Genomic DNA, 26,982 nt, shown 5'->3' with positions numbered 1-26,982 from the left:
CTAATAATTACATTAGTTTACAGTACATCTGTTGCCGACTACATATTATGTGCTATTTTCTAAAAAATAACATTATAAGATTTTTATTAGCTCTAGTTTTTTTGCTTCAGCTATGTAGGTATTTATTAAAAAAAACTTTACTGAAAAAATGGAAAAATTCTTTATTCTAAAGTTCTAAAAACTCCGTTTTAATGATTTTATATTATGTCTAAAATTATAGAATATAGAATTATAAAAATGACGTAACAGACACCAACAATAGTCAGATATCATATTTATATCCCAGAAACTCTGGTAGCGTTCTTCCATAACTTGCAAGTCACAATGCATACCCTCTCCACTCTTATTTCCTAAATTTTCCGGAACCTGATGATGAAGATAGTGGAGATTTAGGCTCATATTGCCTCCCCTATTATTCAATTGTAGCAGAAGGTCTTATATATTATAATTTTCAGATTTTTTTTCTGAGAAAATTCTGCATCACAGAGACGAAAGTTCTCCAAGCCTTTAGTTCTAACTGTATCATGTAACTTCTAGATTCCTAGATCTTTTGTTAAGTTGTCTAATTTGAGACACACAAAAATCTCGGCTTTAATCATTTCCATAGTGAGCTGAGGAAATTTTTGGCAATGAAAAAAAATCAGCTCCCGTCTTTAACAAACTGTTTCCTGATGCCCAGTTTTATATGTAATGGTGATAGGATAATTTTGTAAAGAGCTACTAATGAATTCTTCATTATACTTTTCATTCCAGATTCCATATTTTCTCACAAGGGCCAGTTCTTTGTTACCCAATGCTTTTGTTTAGTTGTATCGCCTCAAAAATATATTTATCAAGAAAACTTAGAGTAACCATTTTGTTGATTGAGAGGTAGACAAGGAAGACAAGTTGTAGCAAGCAACTGTTATTCAAGCAGGGGAAAAGGGCCAAAGCTAAATCTCCTCCAAAATGTGATTCATCTGACGAGGACGACATGGATGTCGCTTATGTATCGACAGATGATGAAGACAGCGCGGATGAAGAATGTGTCTACTGCTGTCAACCATATAAAAAATAATATAGGTGGAGAGCATTGGATAAGATGCAATCTTTGTCTTAGATGAACTTTGTTCTGGATATGACGAGAAAGGTCTACTTCTGCAGTAGACTATTTAAAAATCGGCCAAAAGAAACGACAATTTTATATGATCTAATAAAAAAAAAGATTGTTGTTGATTTATGTCGGCTTACTAATTTTTGTTTTATTTGTTTTTTGCTTTTATACCGTTCTCTTTAGTATCACGTTTCATCATTAAATTTATAATGAAATATTTTCAATGTTGTTTCTAGCCCATATTTGCACCTTATTTCCTTATCCGATATTGGAAGCACTTATCATTCGATATTAGGAGCTATTTTTCAAAAGTAGGAAAGTGCCAACTTTTGTGAAAAAATAAAAAGAATGTACTAAATTTATTTTAATCATTTTGAAAGTCTCAGATCTTGTAAACAACATGAGAAAGTATATCTTTAGACTTTTTGAGTGTTAAAAAACATAAAACATAAAATCCACTCCGTGGCTTAAAAAAAACAGAAACTATCCGATATTCGAGTACTTTCCCCTAATTAGATATTGATTGTAAGATGTCCATAAGTAATTATCGTTGCTTTCAGACGTTAAAGGGAACATGCACGGTGGGACTCTTTACATATTTTTCCTCAATGTTGAAAATATTTCAAATCTTTACCTACTATTTTATCAGGATCACACCTTCTCAGATGATCTTTCAGCTTTGATGGTATCATTACTAAGTTGGAATTTCTGGAACCGTTACCGATATTCATACTAAATACACTGTTTACACCACCACTTACAATTACAATGTCTGACGCGCGTTTCGATAACTAATAATAATTTATTGAAACAAATTTGTTATTGCAGCAGTCAAAGCCACCTAAATTTATTATTTTAACTTCGGCGGAGATAACGCAAATGTAGCTATAACTCCGAAATTATGGCATTTAGGTGTAGGAAACATTAGTTGAAAAATAATCAGTATTTCTTAATGATTTCGAAAGTCGAAAAATATATACGGTGGTCCATTTGAAATAACAAAGTTCAATATTTTTCCAGAAAAAGGAAAGACCTGACAACAGTATAAATACCACCATAATACCGGCCGTATCACAATTTATAAAAACCGTACAAGCCGTTTCCGAGATAATTGAGGCGTTCCATACATAAAACTCACTCTGTATAAGAAGAACCAATATTATTCATTGTTAAAATAACAATCTTTTTCTACCAGAAATGTCCCGATCATGTCCTCTAAACTATTCCACCTTGTTTTGCAGTCAAGAATTAAATTTAATCCTTTCGTTTTTTTGTTCTAATTTTGAAGAATGTTGTTTTTTGCTGAAGATTTTCTAAACAACTTGACAAGTTTGTGACACTAATTGTAATTGTCAGTAAAAATAAAAATAAAATGTTCTCGGTTACTAACATAATAAAGAAAACCTTTATAATCATTATTTGCGTATTCGTCTTCATCTTCCAATTCCTCACTTGAAACATTTATTTCGGTTTATATGACGCATCAGTAACTGCTAAGTGGATGTGAATGTGAATAGAATAGTTGATTAATTATAGATGATAATTTGATAATTTTTTTCTTAACAGCAACACCATAATTTGTTGCTGCAACTATGTCACTTTGTAGATTTAAGTTGAAATTCTATAGCCTTTCAGATACCAATTCTAATGTTCTCTGAGCATCACAGCAACCAGTTATTGGCACTAATCCCCAATTGAAATTTTATGCTGTGTAAATTAATGTTTAAATATCTAAGATTTGTTTTGCTGGTCCACCCGTCTAAAGTTAATAGACTTATTTTTCATTGAATCTAATTCAATAATAGTTTCACGTTTAGCATTGTCATAAAACGCATGAATGAGATCCAATACTCGAAAGTTGTTTCTCGGTAATGAATATCTTGGTTGTTGAAGAGACTCTCGTATGAATGAGCTATTTATAATGCTATTAATAGAAAATCCATCCATTGCTGCAAGTTTTGATACGATTTCTACACTACACAGAATTCAAAATTTTCGTTTGTGTTATGAAGAAGAGGAAGATACACGTGTTTCTTCTTGGCCGATCTTTTCTGATTTCTTTCCGATAATTAATTTATGAACTGCTTTCAAATGAATATGTAGATTGCTCGTGAGTGATCCTTGCAGCTCAACATTTTATTACAATGATTGCAGATTATCTTGTCTATCTCCAACTTTTTGAAACTATCCCAAACTTCCGAATTATTCATTTTTATATGAAATTTAAGTTTTATTATTTATTTTAACTATTAATATAAATGTAGTTTAAAATAATCTAACCTACACACATCTTATTAATTCCGAAGCTCGATAAAGAAATTATGTATGTCTAAACTTTTCGAAATAAAATATGGATTACCTGTGTTTTATTCAAAATCCCATTATACAGAAGCCAGAACTTTTTATTTTACAATAATTTTTGCGAGAATAAATTTATATAATAAAATTATAGTTTTAAAATATAAAATAGAATAAATATAAAAATATAGAAATTAGAAACATATTTAATACTTACGTTATTTTTATCAAATATAACAACTTTGCGTTGAAAAAATGTGTTTGCTGCGCGTTGCTTAGAATGACTAGCAAATCAAATAAGTTTAAAATAATTTTTATATAATAATATAAAGTCTGTAATCCGGTTTTCTTAATTTAAATTTAAAAACCGGTTTTCGAATGTGACATTCTTATTTATATTGGTGAAGAATCAAACAAGTTCATGCAAGATCGCAAACACATACACCACAAGTTGTATTAATTTGCACGTCTGAACGTGCGTTGCGAACAGGTCGGCCGCTGGCGGAGCAACGGCAAGTCTCGACGTGTTGTACTGAATATGAAATATGCAAGTTTTTACAAGTAACAATCGCTGAGCTTCTTAAAATATTATTTGCCTATACTGATAGAAGAAGTCAACAAGTTTTTGATATCTGAAATAAAGGCAAAGCCATTTTCTTCAGCAAAATAGCGCTGTAAATCTTTATCACTTTTACGATTAAAACTTCTTCAATGTCCATTAAAAGCAATAAAGCAATTTTTTTCTTTCAGTCTTGATGATAACAATTCTAAAACCTGTTTAGAAATATTCGAATCTTTGATAAGATCATGTCACAGCATTATCAAAAAATTGTTACAATTTGTAGACAAAAGCTTGTAAAAACTAAAAAAACAAATATAAAAATAACTAAATAAAGATAAAACAAATGAAATAAAATTTCAATGTACAGAATAAAACTATAATGAGTAACTAAATTATAGGTAATAGTAATAGGTAATAATTAGCAAATAAGTCCATAGCAAAAATTAAAGCAACATGCAGCATGTCCAGAATTGTGAGTCCAACATTTCTCATTTTTGTCCAAGAGTATCCCAACCTTAAAAGGTATCCACTATATTATCCAGTAACACTTAACTATGCAGTTACACTAAACACTTAATAATTTATTTAAATTTGCCGTTTACTTTTTACTAGTTCGAGCCGTTCACTATGACATTTAATTATTTATTCACTCTACGTTTTATTTTCATTATACTCACATTCTAGTGTGTTCTTTAAAACTGTTTTAAAACTTTTATTCTGTATGTGTATGTTTTGCTAGAAACATATTGACGGATTCGTAGTCTACTAAGAAATTGGGCCATACTCTAATCAACACATACTATTTTCTCGCAAAATAAATTTTTTATAAGCATTTTATTAATATACCAATTTTGTCTGTCATTTTTTTGGCATTCCTCATTTCATTTTTATGTAATGTGACACAGAAATATAACACTATAAAAAACTAAGTTTTATAAATCGTGAAATTTAAATCCTCCAGTGCCGAATACTGGCATTTGAATCACTCATAAGCATTATTTTTAACATTTTTTTACCACAAATGAATTTTTTCTATACAAATCGTACTCTTTTATATAAAGCATAGGTAACTCAAGAAAAAAATAAAAAAAAAGTTTCTTACTTCAAAGGAAAATAAAAATATTTATTTAGGATAAAAATAACAAATTGTGAATGGTCTATACTATAAATACTCGCAAATTTAAATTTTATCACCGAATATTAGAGAAGTGGGTTCTCTATAGGCTCCTCCCTTTGTTATGCCTTTGAATATCGGATGCAACTCTCTTTCGATCGCTCGAAGACTCCATTCATAAGCCGGTTGTCCGTTTGTTTTTACTTGCTGTAGTGACTGCAATTATTTTTTAAATTAAACCAATAATTCCTTTCCTAATTCCACCTTTCTATCTCTATTTCATTGTCAGAACGATGAAATTAGGTAAGTAATTGTATTTTTATTAATGTGAATATTTAGAAGTGGAGTTGTTACTAATATTTTTAGATGTCAACGTTGGAAACAGGCCTTGCGATTTGTAAACAGTCATATTCCTGAAAGAATTTGCAATATAACGCCGTCCCGTCACTGAATTTGATGAAAAATAGTAAGTGCTCATTTTTATATAAAAAAAATTATGACTGCAAATCTATGTGAGATTGTCAAAATATAGTACTTGATATTTCAGATATGGCTCCAATACCATCAGCGGATGTCGCAACCTAATCAAATATCGAAGAAGTAATACCAAATAAACAGAATGGTAGTTTTTGATTGTTTTGTTACATATTCAAAAAAATTATGTTTTTTAAAATGATATTGATAGAGCAAAGTATTCATTAATAAAATGTATAAATGCTCTCTCTTTTTTTTAATAACGTTTGTCAAACCCGTACCGATGCTTCTTTCCAAGCTTGTGTGTTTACAAGAGGTATGTTTATTTATTTTTACATTATAGTTTAAATTTGCTATATACCTCATAACAAATATTTACATCTTTGTATTTTTTCTGTAACGTATTACAAGCTATATTATTAAGGATTAAGTGAATTGCAGGAAGTTAAGAAATTAACAAAGTTATACAAGAAAGGCAATTTCTAATTCCCAAAAGTAGGTAACTTGGAATTTCCTGTAGTAGTCTGATGGTTGGGATATTGTTTTTACATGCGACTAAAGAAATCTTTCAACCACGGACTGCAATGTTTTGGTTTATATTACAGAATACCTATTAAAAAATGAATTCTGTAACACTCTTGTACTACTTATATAATATTAAATGATGAATATACATTGAAAAAAGAAGCTGATATTTTTTTAGAGCATAAGGCATATTCTAATTCTAATAGAAATATTGTAAAATATGTCAATCAATTAGTAATACTCTTTGTTAAAAACTTTAATAAATTAATTGTCACGGAAATGTCGGAGTAAAACTTGGAGAGATATATAAAAAATTGCCTTTTATGTATCCTTGAGGAGAGTTGATAGAGAGTTTTTAATACTATATTGGGCTGCGTATTTATTTTACACTTAAAGTTGCAAACAAAATTTACTTCTTCTGCCCCCCCATTAAGTATTGTATCACCCCGGTAAGTGAAAATTTATTCGTTCAAATCTGCAACAACCTCGTATAAATACTGATAACTTCGAACGTCGGCATATTTTCAAGGTACAGTATCATAAAAGATAAAATTTTGAATAATATTATGAAAATAAAATAAATCCTTGAGGTTAATTTAGTATTGTTTATAACCAGCAGCCATCTATTAGAAAGTTCTGGGAACAATTAGCAATGGTATACACATCAATTATTGAAAGACTTTTTGAAAAATTAAAATCAACTAATACCTACTACGAGGATATATTGAAAAATTCTTAGCCTACTATAGAACCAAACAAAATTTCAATGTCAAAATATTTTATTACTAAACATATTCTCTCAATTGGATACATTTATTACAGCGAATCTGCAACGTCTCTAGACCTTTCAAAAAAATATTTCTTCTTGCTCTGCAAACCATACTCAGCTTTTATTACCCCCTGGTTTGAAGAAAATTTACGACCTTTTAAACTTTTTTTCAATTGAGGAAAGAGATAATAGTCGGACGGAGCCAAATCTGGTGAATAAGGGGGTGTTTTAGTAATTCAAACCCTAAATCACGAATTTTTTGCATGGCAACATGAGATTTGTGTGCAGGGGCGTTGTCCTGCCAAAAAAAAAAACACCTTTGGGTAGCTTTCCGCGTATTTTCTCTTTAATTTATTCCCGTAGAGTGGTCAGTAATGTCGAATAGTAATCTCCAGTTATTGTTCTATCCTTATCCAAAAAATCAATCATGATTTCTCCATGGCAATCCCAAAAAACTGAAGTAAGAACTTTTCCAGCAGATTTTTGGACACGAAACTTCTTAGGTCTTGGAGAACGAGAGTGTCGCCATTCCATCGATTGTTGCTTTGTTTATGTATCGTAGAAATGTACCCAAGTCTCATTCATAGTAACAATTCGGTTTAAGAAGTCTACATCGTTTCAAATCGAGCACAGATCGAACGCGATGCTTCTAACCTTGCACGCTTTTGTTCAACATTCAAATATTTGGGGATCCATTTTGCAGCAATTTTTCTCATGTCCAAATTGACGTGAACTATATGAAGAACGCGTTCGTATAAAATATTCAGTGCTTCAGATATCCGTTTTAGCCCAATTCGACGGTCTGATAAAATCATGTTATGAACTGCATCGATATTTTCGGGGACTGACTCCGAAACTGGCCTCTCCGATCGGTTATCATCTTCAATGGAAAATTTACCTCTGCTTACCACTTAACCCTTTTAAATACAGGTACTTGATAATTGCTCCATACACCAATTTTTCGATTTTCACAATTTCGGTGGACATGTTTTTTCTTTTAATTTATTGCGTAACTCTGGTTTACTTTTTTGACGTCAAACTTTACACTGACATTTCTAATAAGTTATTGTTCGTTGCTATCGTAACACAATATTTTGTTTAAGCATGGAACTGGTCTAGGCCAATTAGATATCAATACATATTCATATACATAATGAAAAGGACACAACACAACGATATGGAAATAACAGAAACTGTATATTATGTACCTTATACAAACATTAATATCCAGTTTTGTGGTGTCAAATTCGTAGCCTTGATATCTATTTAATCTGGCAGATCCATCTAGGTTCTAAACTTTAATTAGAAAATGGATTCAACCTTGGTTATCTGTTTGAAACGTCTACTAAAAGAGAGCTCAATAAAATAGATTCTACCATGGAATAACTGATCTAAAAAACATGCATTAATTTTGTTTACAAAAAATGGTACCTACTTTGGATACACTAACAGTAAAAAATAAACCCGAAGAGACAAATTGTGGAGGAATAAAATGAATGTGTATTCTTGATACTAAAAGAAAATAAATCCCTTGCAGTTAATTTCGAATTGTTTATAACCAGCAGCCATCTATTAAAAAGTTCAAAGTCCTTATTAGGATTTGGAAACAAATGCATTATAGGTATTAATAGATGTTAGTTATACACATCAATTATTGAAATTTTGAAAACAACTAACACTATACATAACGAAAAGGATGCAGCACAACGATATTGAAACAACCGAAACTGTGTATTATGTACCGATACAAACATTAATTCTCCAGTTTTGTGTCGAATTCGCAGGCTGGATATCTACTTATGCTGGCAGATCCTTCTAGGGTTCTAAACTTGGAAAACTTAGAAAATTGATTACATCTTACATTATCTATGTGAACGTCTACTGAAAGAAAACTTAATGAAATAGATTTTAGAATGGCATAACTGATCTAAAAAACATGCATTTATTTTATTTACATGGGGTCTATGTGTCAAAGCCAATAGCATAGGAAGCGTTTTATGTGCCATCCGCTACAGGCAGTTATTATTTTGTGACCTAGAAAGCTGCGCAGGTTCGAAGCGTCTGTAGTTATACGTTAAAAGGGTTAAGTTCCAAGGAATGAACATTGTTAGTATACAAGATGGACGCACGTGGTAATTTACAAGCCGGCAATAAAAAGGCGGCAGAAAGGTAGTAAGAGTGTTAGAAAAGAGAGAAAAAGATGCAGAGTTAGTGGCTTGCAACATACAAATTATAAAAATTTTCTTATACCGGTTGAAAAATCGCAAAAAGAGATACGTAATTTTTTTCTTAAAATCAGAAAATTAATTATACTTATATTAAGCTCTTTTTGCAGTTAACTTGTTCTCGTAAGTATTCCTGCAAATCTAGTCTCACCAGAGACAATCATTATTCCAACAATATTATGATTCTGCAAATTACGATAAGCAGAATACTTTTCTTATTGGCCTGATTCAAGTCCCTCGCAGGAGACAGGAGTATGATAATCCAGAGAAAAGTTGTCGCCAAAATACGATTACTTACACGGTACCAAATGGTAGTGGAGAGCATTTATAGGTGTGCAGAAAATATATTTGCGCTAAGCCACAAGAGAGTCCAAGTACCTACTTGTCGAAAAAAAGAAAATGGGAGCAACTACGTACACAGATAAACGTGGTAGAAAAACTAAAGTAAAAAAGTACTGTCCAGAACTGCGTCAGCATGTCAGAGATCATATCCAGAGTTTTCCTCGCGAGGGAAATTATTGCAGCCGGAATAAATCAATAAAAGAATTCCAGATTTAAATATCAATCGCATGTTTTTGGCGTACAAGGAAAAAAATCCAAATGCAGCAGTTGGTTATAAGTATTACTCACTAGTATTCAAAAAAGACTTCCCAAATCTCAGATTCGGAGGGCCTAGGTCAGATATATGTTCGAAGTGAGATCTTTATCAATATAAGATCAAATCTATTCCATCAGCCAATCCAAAGCGAAAAATAGTGAAAATAACACTCTTTCAATTGATTTGGAACACGTCCTTTTTATTCCGACATTAACTCATTTAGACATGTTTTACAGTAGGCAGTTGTCCTGTTTTAACTTGGAGGTTAATTTGTCCGAGACAGATGATGCATTTATGTGCATTTAGGATGATTCTATTACTGGGAGTGGTTGAAATGAAATAGCGTCTTGTCTGCTGAAAGTCTTCTCTCATTCAAATTTTCCTAAAAGCATAAATCTGATGATTTGAAGCGATAACTGTATAAGGCAAAACAAGAATAAAATTATTTTAATGCTGCTTATTTACTTGGTTTCTAAAGGTATCTATGAAAATATCGCGCAAAAGTTTCTGGTGAGTGGACATTCCTATCTCCCTTGCGTTAGTGATTTTGCCCAAATAGTAAAAAGAAAACGCGTCGAAAAACATTACACCCACGAAAATATAGTAAAGATAATAGTCGAGGCACGCTATCACAGATCTTTTAATGTAATCTACATGCAAAGAAACGATTTCAAGGATTTTCAGAGCATGGCAAATAAATATCTGAATACAACTAAACTACAAAGTTTACAAGTAGGCTGGATAAAAATTAAACAAGGCAAAGAAACCTCAGTAAAAACTAAGAAGACATTTACTGATTTGAAGGCATGGACAACTTGTAATGTGCTTAAAAAAGAAAAAAAGCAGTGGCTTCCGACCACAGCTGCACAAACAGTATTTCAGCAAAGAAGCTTAAGAATATAAAAGACATGATGAAATATATTCCATTGAAATATATTTCGTTTTATAAAGATCTCATAGAAAGAATAGAATCACAGTAAAAGATTTCTTTGGACATAGATCTTTTTTACGATTTCTTGTTCTTGACACTTTGAACCTTCTAGCAGTTCTAGCATGTTTAAGTTAGTGTTTTTGTTTTTTATGTGTAACTATGTCGTAACGTTTTCACTGCTCACAGCTTGCGTTACTTTTGTTGGTATAAACATTATACGATATAAAGATATAAACCTACCAACTTCTTTTTGTAAATAATTTTCTTTATATGATATTTTGTCATATTATATTTGAGTAGAAATATTTACATATTATATTTCATATCTCTTTTGTAGTTTAATTTGTTTTTTGCTGAACTATTTTTATATAAACAAATTGAATGTTTGGTTTATTTTTTTTGAGGTTAAGTCTTGGCCTACAGGACGCAAGCATTATTAGAAATTTGCTAGACGTGGTATAACTGGTTGCAGAATTATGTTGCTTGTAAGAGCAAAGTTGCTTCCCCTTAAAAGGTTCCAGCAACATCTAGTTAACTGTTCACGAATGAAGTTATTCGTGCAGTATTTTGTAAATTTTGCGGATATTGATTTTTGGTTGTTCAGTCCGTTGAAAGTTTGTTTTGAGAAGTGATTTGATAGTGGTGTTTTTGAAATTGAGCTATTGTTGCACCTGGCTAGATTATCGTTATGACGTGTGACCTGATTTTTCTCAAGAAGCCTGCTGCTAACTTGATTCATATTTTCCTTTGGACTGTAAACCGATGTGGAATTTTTCATTATAAATTTTTAAATTTGGCTCCAAATTTTATATTTGCGGAAGTCGTGATATTTCCGACTGAGAATTTGACGATTGGAGAGTTACCTTGTTCTTTTGGTCAGCGACCGTGGTAGCGTTAAAATCAATTTCTTCAGAGATTTTTGAAAAGCGGGATTTGGCCGGTCTAAAGGAGCCTTGAGCCGATTTCAAAAATTATGGAATATTAAATTGTTAATTGACATCCAAGAAGAAGTAGATATAAGTTCCCTTCGTTAAAAATGAAGGGATCTAGTTTTGGATATAGGACCTTTATTAGGGTTTAATACTTAGACGACCTTAATTTGGATTTAACGTCAAACTTTGACTTGTGGAACTACCTAGTCCAGGACAATTAACTGAATGAACTTGTTTAATTCCTAACCGCATTCCACGGATATGGTCCTATTTGTATTCTCCTGATAAGTAGGGAGCCTCATGTGTTGCTGAAGGTCAGATCCACTCACATTAGTTTTTTGTTGTAAAATTTACTTCATTATTTTCTGTAAACCAAAAACTCAGTTTTGCGGGTAACTTTTTTTAACCTGTTTTTTTTTTATCTAATTTCGAATATAGATCGATCTATTTTATTTTCAACAAGCAGCTTTATTCCTAAAGATACCTCGACCTATTTTTATACCTTTCTCAGTGTAGATTAAAAAAATTGAGTGGCGGCCCATTTGGCAAATTGAAAGCATACATAATTTTTGTACATATTAAACACAATAAAATCCTGCAACGAACCCTGACAACACACATTAATATGATGAACTTAGTCGGAGCCCAAAATGTGACCTTTTAGGTCACAATGTATGTAATTCATATGATCATGTTTTCTTTACTTAATAAAAGTATATCAAGAAAAGTGCTTTAGTTTTATTATTTTTTACACATGTTTTATGTAATATCTCGTTTAATCTTTTTGGCACTTAGACCCTTTTGAATTTCCACTCTCCAATTATTGAATAACGCCTAATGATTTGCTCATTTATATTCTACGATGTATTGTATTCGAGGTGTTTCCAGGAGATCATATTAAACTCTAGTGAAAATTTAGATAAGAAGGTATCGATATTTACTTTTTTGTTCTTTACCATCATATATATAGATATTTTCCGCAAAAACTGTAGCATCAGGCTGTTTTAAATAAACCATAATACAAAAAGGTATTATTTTGATTGAAGATATTTATTCTACATCAATAATTTTCTGCAATTTTCTATATTTACATCAATTATCGATTTTTTTTTAAATTTTCCTAAATTATTTCTGAATATGGAGGGTGTTTCCTAAATAAATATTGTAGTGGGCGCTTCGTCACTCCGTTTTGAGACGATAAGTTCTTATAAACATGTGTGATATGTCTTTTCATTAATGTTTATTCTAAGTTACCTTTGAAATAACGTGTTAATTTTTTGTGCTACAACGATGCCTGCGTTTATTATTACTGAAATGGCTAATATGTACTTTTTGCATGAATTACCGTGTGGTAATGTCTTAGAGCAGGGGTGCTCAAACGGTCGCTCGCGATCGACCAGTCGATCGCGAGTGCTTTTTGAGTAGATCTCGAGAAGAAAAAAATTTTTAATAAGTAGGTAGGTAACTAAACTACAAAAATGTATTACGTAATAAAATAACACTGCTTGCGGCAAAAGGCGGCTTTATGAAAGGAACGCGCGGCACTTGTCAAAGTCAAACATTCGAGACTTTCTTTCACGCCGATATAAATGTTGCGCCTGCATGAATTGGAGTCATTCTGAATTGTAACTTGATAGCGATACTACGTCGATACAAAGTTTATTATTAAATAGTGGAAAATGAGTGCAGTGAAGAAATCTAAAACGTATCATTTTAATAAGGATTGGGAGGAAGAATTTTTCTTTTGTATGGTGAAGGATAAGTGCATTTGTGTTATTTGTCGTGCGTCAGTTGCAATACCTAAGCGTGGTAACTTAGAGAGGCATCATAAAACGGTTCATAAAAACTATCAAAAGGATTTTCCGCCACAGAGTGAATTAAGAAAACGAAAAGTAAGTGATTTTATATCTTGTTTGAAAAAAGAACAAACCATGTTCACAAGACCAGCCAAACAATAAAAAGCTGCTACGATTGCGTCATATAAAATATCTCATATATTGGCGAAACACAAGAAACCATTCGAAGATGGATCGGTGGTGAAGGAAGCATTTATTGAAGCGGGTGAGACTTTATTTGGAGATTTTAAAAATAAAACAGAAATCATGTCTGCTATTAGAGAACTTCAATTATCTCGTCCGACTGTCACAAGGCGTATTGAAGTCATGAGTCAGGACATCGCAGATAAACTAAAACATGATATCATGGAATGTACATACTTTTCTTTACAGTTCGACGAATCCACCGATATGACAGACACTGCCCAGCTGTGTATTTTTATTCGGATGGTATTCACTGACATGTCGGCTAAGGAAGAATTTTTGACAATCATTCCTCTGAAGGGGAAGACCCGTGGCTAAGATATATATGAAGTTTTCTTTAATTTTGTAAAAAACTACGAGCTACCAATATATAAATTAGTGTGCATTACAACCGATGGAGCACCAGCAATGACTGGAAATAAAAACGGTTTTGTGGCATTGTGTCGAGCTAATGAAGAATTCCCTTCATTTTTTTCATTCCATTGCATTATACATCAACAAGTTTTGTGTTCCAAAGTTTTAAACACGGAGGAAATTATGGGCATTGCAACAAAAATTGTGAATTCCATCCGTGCACGTAGCTTGCAACGGCGGCTCTTTCAGTTGCAGTTGGAAGATAGGGAGTCAGCTGTACACACTGATTTAGCTCTTCACACAGAAGTCAGGTGGTTGAGTCAGCTTTTCTAGACGAAAGAGGTGATGACACTCAGATTTTGAAAAACGAAAAATGGCTGACTGATTTGGCATTTTTGACTGACATCACAATACACTTAAACATCGTTAACTTGGAGCTTCAAGGTAAAGGAGAAACTATTATTGAGATGATTAGCGCAGTAAACGCATTCAAAAGTAAATTGCAACTTATGATAGATCAACTGAAAAGAAAGGATCTGAAACATTTTCCGTCTTTGAAAGCAAGGATTCCTCAGTTTAATTATGATACGTATGAGGCTGAATTATCAAATATTTTGGGACAATTCGAAATGCGTTTTTATGATTGCAGTAAATTGGAAAATATAGCATCATTTATGAGTTATACTTTTTCATGTAAAAACATTGAGGAATTAGCTACTGTAATAGCAAGTCAGTTTAATATGAATTCATGTTCTGTTGAAAATGAGTTGATGCAGATTATATCAAATATACATCTCAAAGCTACAGCATCTGATACAAATTTCTGGTGTTTTATATCTGAAGATAAATATCCGAATCTAAGGCAAATCGCCCTTCAACTGATGGCATTGTTTGGGTCAACTTACTTGTGCGAGTCTGCATTTTCTGAAATGAAGATAATTAAGTCAAAATATCGCAATCGACTAACTGACGATCATATGTCATCATGCTTGCGATTAGCACTCAGTGGTTACGTACCATCTTATGAAAAGTATGCTGAGTACATGCAGTGCCACGCTTCAACATCCAAAGCCACTCTTTAGTTAGGTTTAACACAGTATGTAACTCTTTTGTTTTGTAACAACCAATAAACTCGCAATTTTGAATAACTATGAGTTTTTTCATTGATATTGTAGTGAAGAACCTAACTAAACCTAACCCAAACCTTGACTAAAATAATGTACCTATATTGTGCAGAAAGCTAATATCTATATATGCTACGGTACACCCTACCTAGGTAGGTAGGGTGTATCATGTATGTACCACAACCCTGCATCACACATACTTGCAGCCTCTCAGAGTCGATCGTAAGTAGTCTAAAAATATTGAGGTAGATCGCCAGCAGTTCAAGTTTGAGCACCCCTGCCTTAGAGACTAGATGTATATATGCCCGGGGTTTTTCAAATAATCGTTTACCATTTTGCTGAATTAAATAATATGATTTTTAGTAACAGAACTATTTGAGAATATTCTAAAAGATAATTTATTGTATCCATTTAGCATTGAACGTGCTCAGTATTTGCTACCTACTGATTATCTGCTCGCTCCGTCTACAATGATGATAATACAATGGATTTCAAATAAAATCGCAAACAATCTCCTAATATTCTGTTTACGGATGACATCAGATTTTCAAGACGTGGCAATTTGAATTTTCATAATTACTACATATAGGCAGATACAAATCCACAGTTCTAGCACGGTTCAAACACTCCTTTTCGGTCAATGTTTGACTTGGCATCATCAAAGATTTTTTAATAGGATCATTTTTTATTCCTGCACGGTTAACCAATCTGACATATCTTCATCATGTAGAAAATGAACTACCAGTTCTTTTGGAAGATGTACCTTTTATTATCAGAAGGCTCTAATATTTTGAGTGTGAGGATATCTAAAATCGCTTATTTACACAACCCCAACTTAGGAGGTCTTAAAAATCATATTAAACAGGGCTGTAATGTTTCGTCGAGCGGATGCTTATATTTTTGCTGGAAGTACACATTTTGAACATATGCCCTGAAATGTACTATTTCTCCTTTATGTTTAACACATGTTGTTACTTGTGATAAAATAATAAAATAAGTAATTCGACAACCTGTATCTCTGTATTAATTACAAGAATTATCACACAGTTTTCGTCTTAAAATGGAGTGACGAAGCGCCCACTACAATATTAGTATTAGAAATATATATAATATTAGGAATATATACAATAGTAGGAAACACCCTGTATATAAAAAAATTATACTTAATGAAGTATCTATTTTTAGTTTGAATAAAATGCCAGTTTTACTGAAGTATATATTAATAAACTAATGAGGTTTTTCTAATCCATATATTTTATAAAAAACGATACATGGTAACGTGAACAAATACTTATTAATGATACTATACTGCGCATAAGTAATTACAAGGAACAAAATTTTTTATTTTCACTTAGTACAACCCTACATTATTTCAAAAATATTTTGCAAATAAGATGTTAACAAGCAAAATACTAAATAAAAAGGACAAAATTAATATTTACAAAAAAATTATTAGACTGATACTAATATACAACACAGACATATTTTTCTAATTTATTTTCACTTAACACACCCCTACATTTAACTCCTGAATATTCAAGGTTAAAAGGAACACTCGACTGCAATTCACATTTGTCAGTGCATTGGAAATACCTAATTTTACTGAAATATAAGGGCTCTTTTACACCGGGGCAACACTTTGCGGCATGCCACTAATTGAGGTATGAGTCTCCTTGTTACCTGCTATAAAAGCCAACATCATGCGGTCGATGTAGCATGCCGCAGTCTATTTTACGCCGACGTAGCATCGTGCCTAGATAATTTTGAAAACATTCTGCTATTTTAGGGATGTTTTTGGTCTAATTACCATAAAATACGGCTGATCAAGCAATTTTATCAGTACTAAGACTTTACCAGAATATCAAATGAAGACTTTTAATTTTTACTACATTTAATTACACATTATGTTAAAAGAGAGGAGACACTAACTACCAATATTTAATCAGATTGAGTATAAACTGCAACTATTCATAGGCAAACCTTGTTTTACTGTTTTTGGTAGATCCAAAACGCTTTTTTATTGGTGAGACGATTCTGTTTTCTGCGCTTATGAGGTTCTTCATTTTCTTTTTTATACTCTTTTCAACTAAACCGTATTTTCTGGAAGACTACGTAAAACATCACAATCTATTTGATTTACACACAACACTTCACTTTTTTTATAATCAAATGTCTAAATATTTTTCATTACCCATGGGCCCATGGCCCCATGGTAATCTTAACTCACTTTATAGATGTGATTTCGCCAAAATCGCCACTTTTCAAAAGAAATACAAACAAACCATAATTTAGAAACGGTTTTGAAGCACCAATAATGTTGCATGGAATCCATCGTGTTCGGTAACAAGCTACGACTGTCTTATTAATGTCGCACAGGGCTGGTCCAGTGTAAAAGGGCCCTAAATTATTTCAAAGTGGTTAAATTTTTATTCCAAACGTTCTATGGAAGTTACTATATAAAAAAAAAAGAAATATGTTGGTCTAGAAAAATGAGATTTCATCTTAAAAGAATTTTCATGAAGAAAATGCTTCATTTAAAAATTGAAATTTGTGTTATCAGTATATTTATAGTATTTTACAAAATTAAAACATTTGTTTACCTATGCTAATTTTGTCTCTTAAGTTATGACTGGTCATTGCCTGAATATTCTAATATTTTCCATTAGCTGATTTCATCATATCTTGTAATATAAAAGAAGTACCTTAAATAGAATATTTAAAAAATCTGTGAAATTAAATTAGTAGCACGTTTGAGTGTGCGTATTTCGTTATATAGATACATTTTTAGATGTTATAAATTCTCTCGTAAAATATACTTGATATATTTCGTATAATACTATTTTTATAAAAATTACAGTATACTGCACGCGGTTCCATGCATGACTTCTGAAATAAACATGGGAGTTCCTGCTCCTAGACCGCCATCTGTTTTTTCGTGCTCATTTTTTTCATATTCGCAGTCGAAATAATGGCTTTGACAGTCGAAGCACCTATAAAAAGGAGTAATTTAATATATTTAAAGAAGAAGCGAATGTCATAATATTTTCAGATGCAAAATAAATGCGCTTTATTTTTTATATTATTGAATACGTAGTATTTTTTTTTTGAAGAAATAGCATTAAGTGTCGATGCGTGATAGAAGCATGGTTACCGCGCGCCTTTTTATCTTAAAATTATTTTTAGTGGGGATGAGGTGAAAGTGGAAATATTAAAATTAGACCATCTAATGCAGCGGTCGCCAACCCGTCGATTGTGAGGTACCTGTCGCACACAAATAAAATTCTGGTAGCTCTCACCTCGCTAAACATTTTTGAAATATGAAAGGCTCACATTCTTTAAATTGCGCAAATTCTCATTGTAAAGAATTAGCGGTATGGTTAGCGTTGACCCGCAATTTAAATCATGGCAAGTTAAAGGCAACTACTTCTGTCTGCGTTGGTAAAAAAGGAAATATTGAGAGGCATCATAAAACTGTACATTCAAATTTTTCCGCCAAAAAGGAAAAACTAGAACAGTAAAAAAACAGTTAATTGGACCACAAGTACTTTTAAGAACAGGCGACAAAAATAAGGCCGCATCTGAAATGTCATACCGTGTGTCTCAGATAAATGCCTAGAAGAGGAAACCTTATGAAGACGAGGAAATGATAACACAGGCGTTTTTAGAAGTTGTAGACTTTAGATATAAAGACGAGATAGTGTCTTTAATACGGTCTCTGCAACTTTCATGATTGTATTTTTCACAGCAATTAGACGAATCGACTGACGTAGTTGATTCCTACCAGATGGCCGTGTTTGTTAGAATGATTTTCTGTGATTTTACGTTAAAAGAAGATGTATTGAAGTGTATACCTCTGAAGGGGCATACTACTGGACAAAACTTGTTTTTTCGTCTCATTAATCTTATGGTAGTCTTGACAACCAATAGCGTTCCAACTATGGTGGGTTGTGATAAGGGTATCGTGGCTTTATGTCATAAAGATGAAAGTTTTCTCCAATTTCTCTCTTAACGCTGCATTATCTATCAGCGAGCATTAAGTGGAATTTTTTTAAAACTAAACAATGTTATGAAATTGGCGGTAAAAATTGTAAACAAAATTATAGCTCAACCGTCACAAACAAGGTTATTTAAAGCCTTGGCCGATGAAATTGTCTGCCAATATAGGAAACTACTTCATTCTGAAGTTCGGTGGTTCAGTAAGGGGCGAGTGTTGCAACGTTTTAATTATGTCTTATATGCATGGTTCAGTCCAGCAACTACAAAATTGCGGACTAGAGATTTTGGTTTTCTTGTAGATATTTCAGAAAAATTAAATAAACTTAATTTGTAGCTTCATGGTAAATACAAACAACTACCAATGATTTCTGATATAAATGCATTTATATATAAGCTTGAATTTTAGGAACAAAACCTAATGCCAAAGCTGCATTATTAAGCATTTTCCTATTATTCCAGAAAAATAACTCAAAATCGATTGGAACTTTATGAAAGTTAATATCATGTAGAAATAATTTCTAATTTGAGAGATAACTTCAAAAACCGTTTCAAGGACTTTAATGGAATTGCTTTAGTAGCACAATTTGTTGTTTTATCCTTCATGGAAATTGATGTCCAACAATTCGCAACTTGTGTTATGCAAAACTTTGGTAAAGGTATAGTTGGAACAGAAAGGGAGCTAATTACATTTCAAAATAAATTGACTTTAAGAACGTTAAACTCAAATACAAAATGTATCTGGTCTTTAGTAGATGTCTATCTATACCGGTGATAATTAATCTTAATGATGAATATTCTAGTATAGCAGTTCTTCAGATTCTGGACTAATACAACAAGAAGGTTTCATTATTATTTTATATTAATTTTCTTTTTTCATTATTTATACGCTGTTACTAAATAAATATCATTTTGAAATCAAATATTGTTTACCAGTTTGTTCTGCTGAAATAAAATTGTGTTACAATGCTATTTCTAGTTTCTCGACCAAGAAAATATTTCTCCTTTTGTTTTAATTTAAAACTTAATTTTTTCGTAAACTTGTGGAATTTCGAAATTTGAAAATTTGAAATTTGGTAGGTCAGCTCTAACATTCATATGTATTGAAGGTATTTCTTTTCGGAAAAAATGATGTACTTCTCTTTTAATAGCGTTTAAATCAAAATCGACCTTATCAATAATTATCTTTCGTGAGGGGTATGGTTTTGGAGCCGAAAAAGAATGCTACTGTTTATATTTTCCCATTACTGCAAAAAGATTAGAATTAACCACTCCAGCAATGTTTCCTATTTCTCTTACGATTAATCGACTGACAACAAAGGATTTGATTCAACTTCATTTTTATAATTGTTGAAAATTACGTTTTTCCTCAAAAATTTGGTTTTTTTAGGCGGACTGTGGTAATAGAAATTAGCAGTTTCTTGATCAGTATCAATAGCTAATATTTGAAAAATAGAAAATATCAAAACACCTTGTATGTACACTAAAGATCTTTTAAAATATACCAGCACAAACTGTTAAAACGTAACTGATCCTTCCTGTAGCGATGTACGAAAAAAAAAATTAATAATTGTTGTTTGGGTTGCTCTGTTTGTTGGATGGATTTAGTATAGAAATGTCATATTCGTATGGCCTTCTATGGAGATCGAGATCACGCAAAGTCAACAGAAAATTGATATAAATTCCGATCATTTTTGCTTTTTTTATTATTCAGATGCCAAAATGACTAGGAATAAACTAAACTGGAAATTTCATAACTCCTCACCTTAAATAATGAAGTTGAACACCACGTTTAGATTGTCAGATGCTCTAAATTTGTGCAGAGAATTTTTTGACAATTCTTCACTACTGACATAGCGAAGTCATTGCTAACGTGCTTTCAAATATGAAATTTTTTGGTTGAATAGGAAGCAACTAAATATGCAGCAATAGTTCAAATTAATATTAATCTTTATGAGAATGACATTCCCGATAATGTTGATTAAATACTGATTCTGAAAACAGTGGGCTCGATTAGACATTTGAAAAAATAGAATGTTCCATTTAATCGAAATGTAAGCTTAGAATTTAACTCAAATGTATAAGTCATGTTGAACAGATTAGAAACACCCCTTTTCTTCTAGCGAAGGACAAAGCTATCCAGATAACTTTTAGGACAGTATTATTTCTTAGTAGTGTTTCTTTTCTTCCCTTTTCTCAATAGTTATAAATTGACGTTACTTTTTATATCTGAAGTATGCTGAGCTACAAATATCGAATACAATACCTGGATTGGAAATAAGAGTTAGGAGGATCGAGCCCTTTGTAATAGTTTAGTGTTTGTAGTGCGAACGCAGAGCTTCTGTGTGCACGTCAAACTTCATTGCCAAACATACTATAGAACCTAGGGAACGATGATGAGTATAACTTAGTTTTGAGTTTAAAACTCTATTAGGTTAAGTAAGTCAGAATTAAATTACTAATTGGTCACTATGGACAGGATTGTATTATACTAAATGTTTTATAGGTATATGTGTATTTTATAAAATTATAAGTTTGCGTAGAAGCAGTATCTCCATTACAGACAAAAAATTTAATATGCATATACTTTAAGGGAAAGACTAGAATAATAAATTCCAAATTATAATGTAGTAAAAGTAAATATTGGTAAGTCTACTCACCTACACTGGTCGGACATTTTACATGTAATTCCAAATTGTTTAGCTACAGCTTTGTACAACTCTTTACTTGACTTATGCATAATTTCTGGTCTCTTAGTAGGGTTAGTCGGCGAAGGTAATTCCCTTTGGGCTTTCAGGCGTGTCTAAAAAGAAACATACGTATGCATATAATATGAGTATCATTTTACTCACAATGGTATATAATCATTTTATACTTTGACAGCAGTTCACTTTGCTGTTATAAGTATTTTTTGCTTTGGCAATTTTGGTATTGAAGAAATATAATTATTTAATTTCTTTCACAACTGGAACCAGAAATAGTTTAAAGTCAGGGATTTGTATCGCATCATTTACGAAAATGGTAACATTGCTTACAAAATCAGCTTTAGTGAAATTTTATTATTACACTACTGTAAACTAACAAAAATACAAAGAAAGCAAGAGAAATCTTGACAAGTTTCTTTTTCTGCAAAAAATTGAAAGAAATGTTAATTGGACACAGTTTATGTTTTATTGGTCATTTTCAATATTGATTGCGAAGAGCGTTTGAACAAAAATTTAAATTCAACAAGGAAGAAAATTATAATAAACATTGCTGTTATTGAGAGCGCAGTCAAAAGAACGTTGCCAATATACTAGAAAGTAGTCAGTCAACTGTGTTCTCGGTATTTGCGAAATAGAGGACATGCGAATTGGAATGTTTAAAATTGGGGTAATGTACTTTTCACGGTCCAGATTTTGACCTTCAACAATCCTATCATCTTTAGGGTTCAGACAGAATTGGCACTGTTTGATAAACGATCATTGGTACATTACAGAGATTTAAGAAGCACGTGTTATTTCTTATGCCCATTTTATAGGCAATGACTTTGTGTCCCTATGCCGCTAGAATAGTACAGCCTGCAAGAGATAAATATTATAGTTTTAGACTGGCCCGCACGCACTCCGCACTAACAGTTATCTTAGACAACTGCATCAGGTTTTAATGATTGAGTGGGAAATTTTGGACCAAAGTTACTTAGAGGACTTGATCAGAAATATGCCACGGCGATGTGATGTGATTTAGTTTTAAAAGAATTATTTAGTAATGATATTATCTTTCGAAAACAATACTTTAATTTTATATCACTTTCTGTCTGTTTTAATTGATTTAAGTACAGAAAATAGTTAAGACAATCTGAAAATATTCATTTTAATAATAATAGTTATTCTATCTCATTGCAATGATCAGAAATCATAATGATGCGATATTTTTTTGGCGGAGTATTTCAGGAAAAAGAGATTGTTTGCTAAGTTGACTCTGTCTAGAAAAAGACAACTCTTAGTAAGTAAATAAATAAGGCGGATGGCAGATATTAATTTGTTTAGCAATAAATGGCAAATATTGCACCGGCGCGTCGTCCAGTCCTCAACGGATATATACCTCCGCGACAGAAGAATATCCGATATTATTTTCTTCCACATTTAGTTTTTTTTTTGTTGTTGCTCATTATGTATTAATTATGAGTAAGTTTGGCACTGCAAAATCAAATTCTTCATATTTTACTAATATGAATAACAAATATATCAGAAGCGATATCTTAAAAAAGTTGTTGTTCCAGACAGTTATTTCGTATATTAACAAATATTCAATTGATAAATGTATCAATACTTACTTCCTCAAGTACGTATTCATAAGATGGTGGAGGACTAGCTGGGGTAAGCTCTTCTCCATCAACGTTTTCCATTATAGAAGAAACATTTGCTCTGGGACTTTCCAATTCGTTTTCACAATCAGCAGGAGTCTCCACCGAATTGCTTCTAGTAGAAGAATTCGATTTCGACATTCTGCTAAGCTTAAATCTGAAAGGAGCCACCTTGATATTTTTCTCAACCACTTATCTATAAAAATATATTTTGCTTGAAATCATCGTTGATGCTGAAAAATGAGACCAATTAAAAATTTAAATTACCTAATAGCTCTATTTTGACTTAAACATACTATATATATATATATATATATATATATATATATATATATATATATATATATATATATATATATATATATATATATATTTATATATATTTGTATAGTTATTTCAATTTGTTTATCTGTTATAAGACTTGTGTTTCCAGCACATTAGAAAACAAAAATTTTGAGCCTATACCACGACTATTGGCAGTGAATAAATATCATGTAAATAATATCAAAGAGCAAGTATGGTAATGGAGGAAGATATAAATACTGTTCAGTCAGAACAAATAAAATATTAATTTTATCACTATATTGAAACTTATAGCAATGGTGGGCGATCATTGCAAAACAAAATGTATTCATTCAATCTAAAAAAATACTCTAAATGACTTTCCAAACAACAAATACGTTAATGAATTATCTCTCATATTTCTCAATCCTGGCTATCCTGTTTCCAAAATTTAAATGGCTACTTTGATCTACTGCTTTTCGTTGATGGATAACATAATCGGAAAGCCCGGATGAGTGAAGTATTATTCCGAATTGGCCTAATTTGATAGTTATAGGTGTCCCCCGTGGATTAGTGAAATTGTGCTCTGTCCGGTCACTAAGATAACCCGAAATAAATAAATAAAAATTCGGTGTGTCATTGTCAGCACGCAGGCAAACCACTGAATATGATGAACTTTAAGTCCTTCTAATATTTGGTAACTGGAGGGCAGAAAGCAGGTGAGAGCTCGCCTATATCCCACCACGGATAAGACACAAGACGAAGAAGATCGCAAGACAATAAATTGTATAAATTAGAGAAACTAATATTATTTGTCCAATTTCTCAAGACTCGTTATTTAGATTTATTATAATGTTTTGAAATATTATTTACTGACACAATATTATCAATGCATCTGACCAATGAAACATTATCCGACCAGCACTTGGACTATTACTTCCCATTTATAAACTAGTGGAACTACATAATAAAATCTGGAGAATTTACAATTCTGGTAAACATAATTTTCGTCAGTCAGTTAGGCTGAAATATTTTTACTTAGTTATTAGAAAAATTAATAATGGAATTAAACAATGATCTTTTAAAGTTATGAATCGGTTAATGAGAAAAACTCTACCTCAAATTATTGAAAGCATACCAAATGATTTATGATTTATTTCAATAAAAATGGGGCATTTTAGAGCCCAATTTAAATATAGATTTTCTTGAAATCAAAATAAAATGTGTTAAAACTCATCCTCGTTCCCCATTTCTGAAATATAAATACTGTCTTCGAATGGAACAACATAAATATCCTGCCATTCGGTATAATCACGTGCTGTTGACTGGTTATTGATCCTTTTTCTCGACGGGTGTAATATTACTAAAAACGGCGCCATTAATCTTAAACCCTATAGAAATATTATTCCTTTGTAGAAACAAACTAGTACTTATATATTTGGAAAATATACATACTAATAAATAAATTTAAACACGATTTTGTAAGGAATGGGCGAACAAAACGTAATGAAAATGTAAAATTTGGACTATTTCTACTTACTTGAAATAATTTTTCAGTCTTACTCAGTTTGATCAGTTCTTCTAGTTTTTTGTTGAACACTCACATTATTTTGTGATTCTAAGCCGTTCTTTAGGCCGAATTTTCCTAATAAACTTTCTGTGTTGTTTTGTCAAACGTTTTTGTGACGCTGTTGGTTATCCTCCTGGATACTGGATTTTGCGCAGGAGGAAATTATATGATAGAAAACGAATTGAATCAATCTTGATATTGTACAAGTATGATCCAATAGTGGTTGGAATGAAGTAATTAATGTTTGCTAAATTGTGGAAGGAAGTAATTCATTGAATATGAGATATGGCTTCTGTCCTTACACCAGTCGATGTCACAATATTCCTAAATAAAATCTTTTCATTTATATAGCACTTTTTTGTAGGAAATAAATTTAACAAACAATTATAATGAAAAAACTTAAAAAAACATACTTTTATAGTTAATTAAACTTAAAAGTATAAATATATTTTCAATAAGGAATGAAATGACTGTCGCTGTTTTAAATACTTGATACATTTTATATGCGCTTTTACAGGTTTTCTGCGGTTTTTCTGTAAACTGATAAAGTCCAAATGGCTGACGATAGGGAATAACAAACACGCAGCTGTATCGCACTTGCACAAAATAAGCTATCAAAAGCACTAAAAATGCTCTTGTCGATTGGTACAAAGAAAATATTTTGATAAAGACTTAAAGAAAAGTCGAAACGTCAATATTATCCATCTTTCAAAAATTAAAGAAAAAAACTAATTTTGAATCGTGACCTAAAATCAAGAAGATATATATATATATATATATATATATATATATATATATATATATATATATATATATATATCGGGGGGTTTCACCTTGGCGTGGTGAGAGGGCTCAGTAGCTTTCAATATCCAGGGAGCGATGCCGGCGGTAGCATAGCTACTGGTAGGGCCACCCTTGCCGGTAAGGTCTCAAAGAGATGAAAGTGAAGCTAAGAAAACCCACAAACGGTGAGGCGTCTGACCCAGAGTGGGCGGCTTCACACAGCATCTGTATCTCCACGTTAGGAGTGGATGAAATACACACTCGCCAACACGCAATGGCAAGCGTGGCGTTTTTATTTGCCAAAAAAACCCTCAAAGTCATGTCGAGTTTTAAAACAATTACGGAACGACCCCAGGCAAGTAGGATAGATCATCCAAAATCTTGTGCTGAAGAAACTTCAGTCAGTCCCATGGATTCTGGGGGGGACAAAAAACCGACAAGCAAATCAAGTAGAAACACTAAGATCTTTAAAATCATAACCTACAATGTAAGAACATTATCGTCAAGTAGTAAACTTCTAGAAATGGAAGAGGAGATTAAGGACATAAGCTGGGATATAATCGGTTTATGTGAAACAAGAAGAAAAGAAGAACAACTTCTTAAATTAAAGTCCGGACATCTCTTTTATCAAAATGAAAATCCCAACAGCCCTGACGGTGGTATAGGATTCTTAATAAACAAACGACTTGAAAAATCAATAGTCACTCTAAAGACTATATCAGACAGAGTGGCATATATAACACTTTCCATAAGTAAAATGTATGAAATTAAAATTATTCAAGTATACGTTCCTACGACAGCCCACACAGATGAGGAAGTTGACATCTTCTATGGTGACATAGAAATAGCACTTAAAGAGAACCGATGCTACTATACTTTTATTATGGGGGACTTTAACGCCAAAATTGGAAAACAAACAGATATGTCGGAGGTGGCAATTGGAAGCTTTGGAATAGATGGTCGAAATGAGA

The 26,982-nt window shown here is 32.0% G+C and overlaps 2 protein-coding genes across 2 annotated transcripts in view; both read right to left on the bottom strand.

The window, feature by feature from the left end:
• LOC130896701 (zinc finger protein 830) overlaps positions 1-26,982 on the bottom strand; it is a 286,395-nt gene that overhangs the window by 252,352 nt on the left and 7,061 nt on the right. The window lies entirely within an intron of this gene.
• LOC130896705 (uncharacterized) lies at positions 16,275-25,458 on the bottom strand. Its single transcript, XM_057804971.1, has 4 exons — positions 25,199-25,458; positions 23,347-23,609; positions 21,692-21,834; positions 16,275-18,028 (listed from the first exon to the last, which is right to left on the bottom strand). Exons 2-4 carry the CDS (start codon positions 23,515-23,517, stop codon positions 17,890-17,892), a joined length of 453 nt encoding a protein of 150 aa, XP_057660954.1. The 5' UTR covers positions 23,518-23,609; positions 25,199-25,458; the 3' UTR covers positions 16,275-17,889.

The sequence above is a fragment of the Diorhabda carinulata genome, chromosome 7 (genome assembly GCF_026250575.1).
Source record: "Diorhabda carinulata isolate Delta chromosome 7, icDioCari1.1, whole genome shotgun sequence".
NCBI classification, from domain to species: domain Eukaryota; kingdom Metazoa; phylum Arthropoda; class Insecta; order Coleoptera; family Chrysomelidae; genus Diorhabda; species Diorhabda carinulata.
The sequence above is the reverse complement of the archived record's forward strand: the minus strand, read 5'-3'. Positions and strand labels throughout refer to the sequence as shown.

Bases quoted from the DNA above. Each gene is read 5' to 3' on its own strand.
- LOC130896705 (XM_057804971.1), bottom strand. From the start codon at position 23,517: ATGTCGAAATCGAATTCTTCTACTAGAAGCAATTCGGTGGAGACTCCT. The intron at 21,835-23,346 runs GTAAGTATTGAT...GTTTCTTTTTAG, and splicing joins ATGAATACGTACTTGAGGAA to ACACGCCTGAAAGCCCAAAG. The intron at 18,029-21,691 runs GTGAGTAGACTT...TCCTTTTTATAG, and splicing joins AAAATGTCCGACCAGTGTAG to GTGCTTCGACTGTCAAAGCC.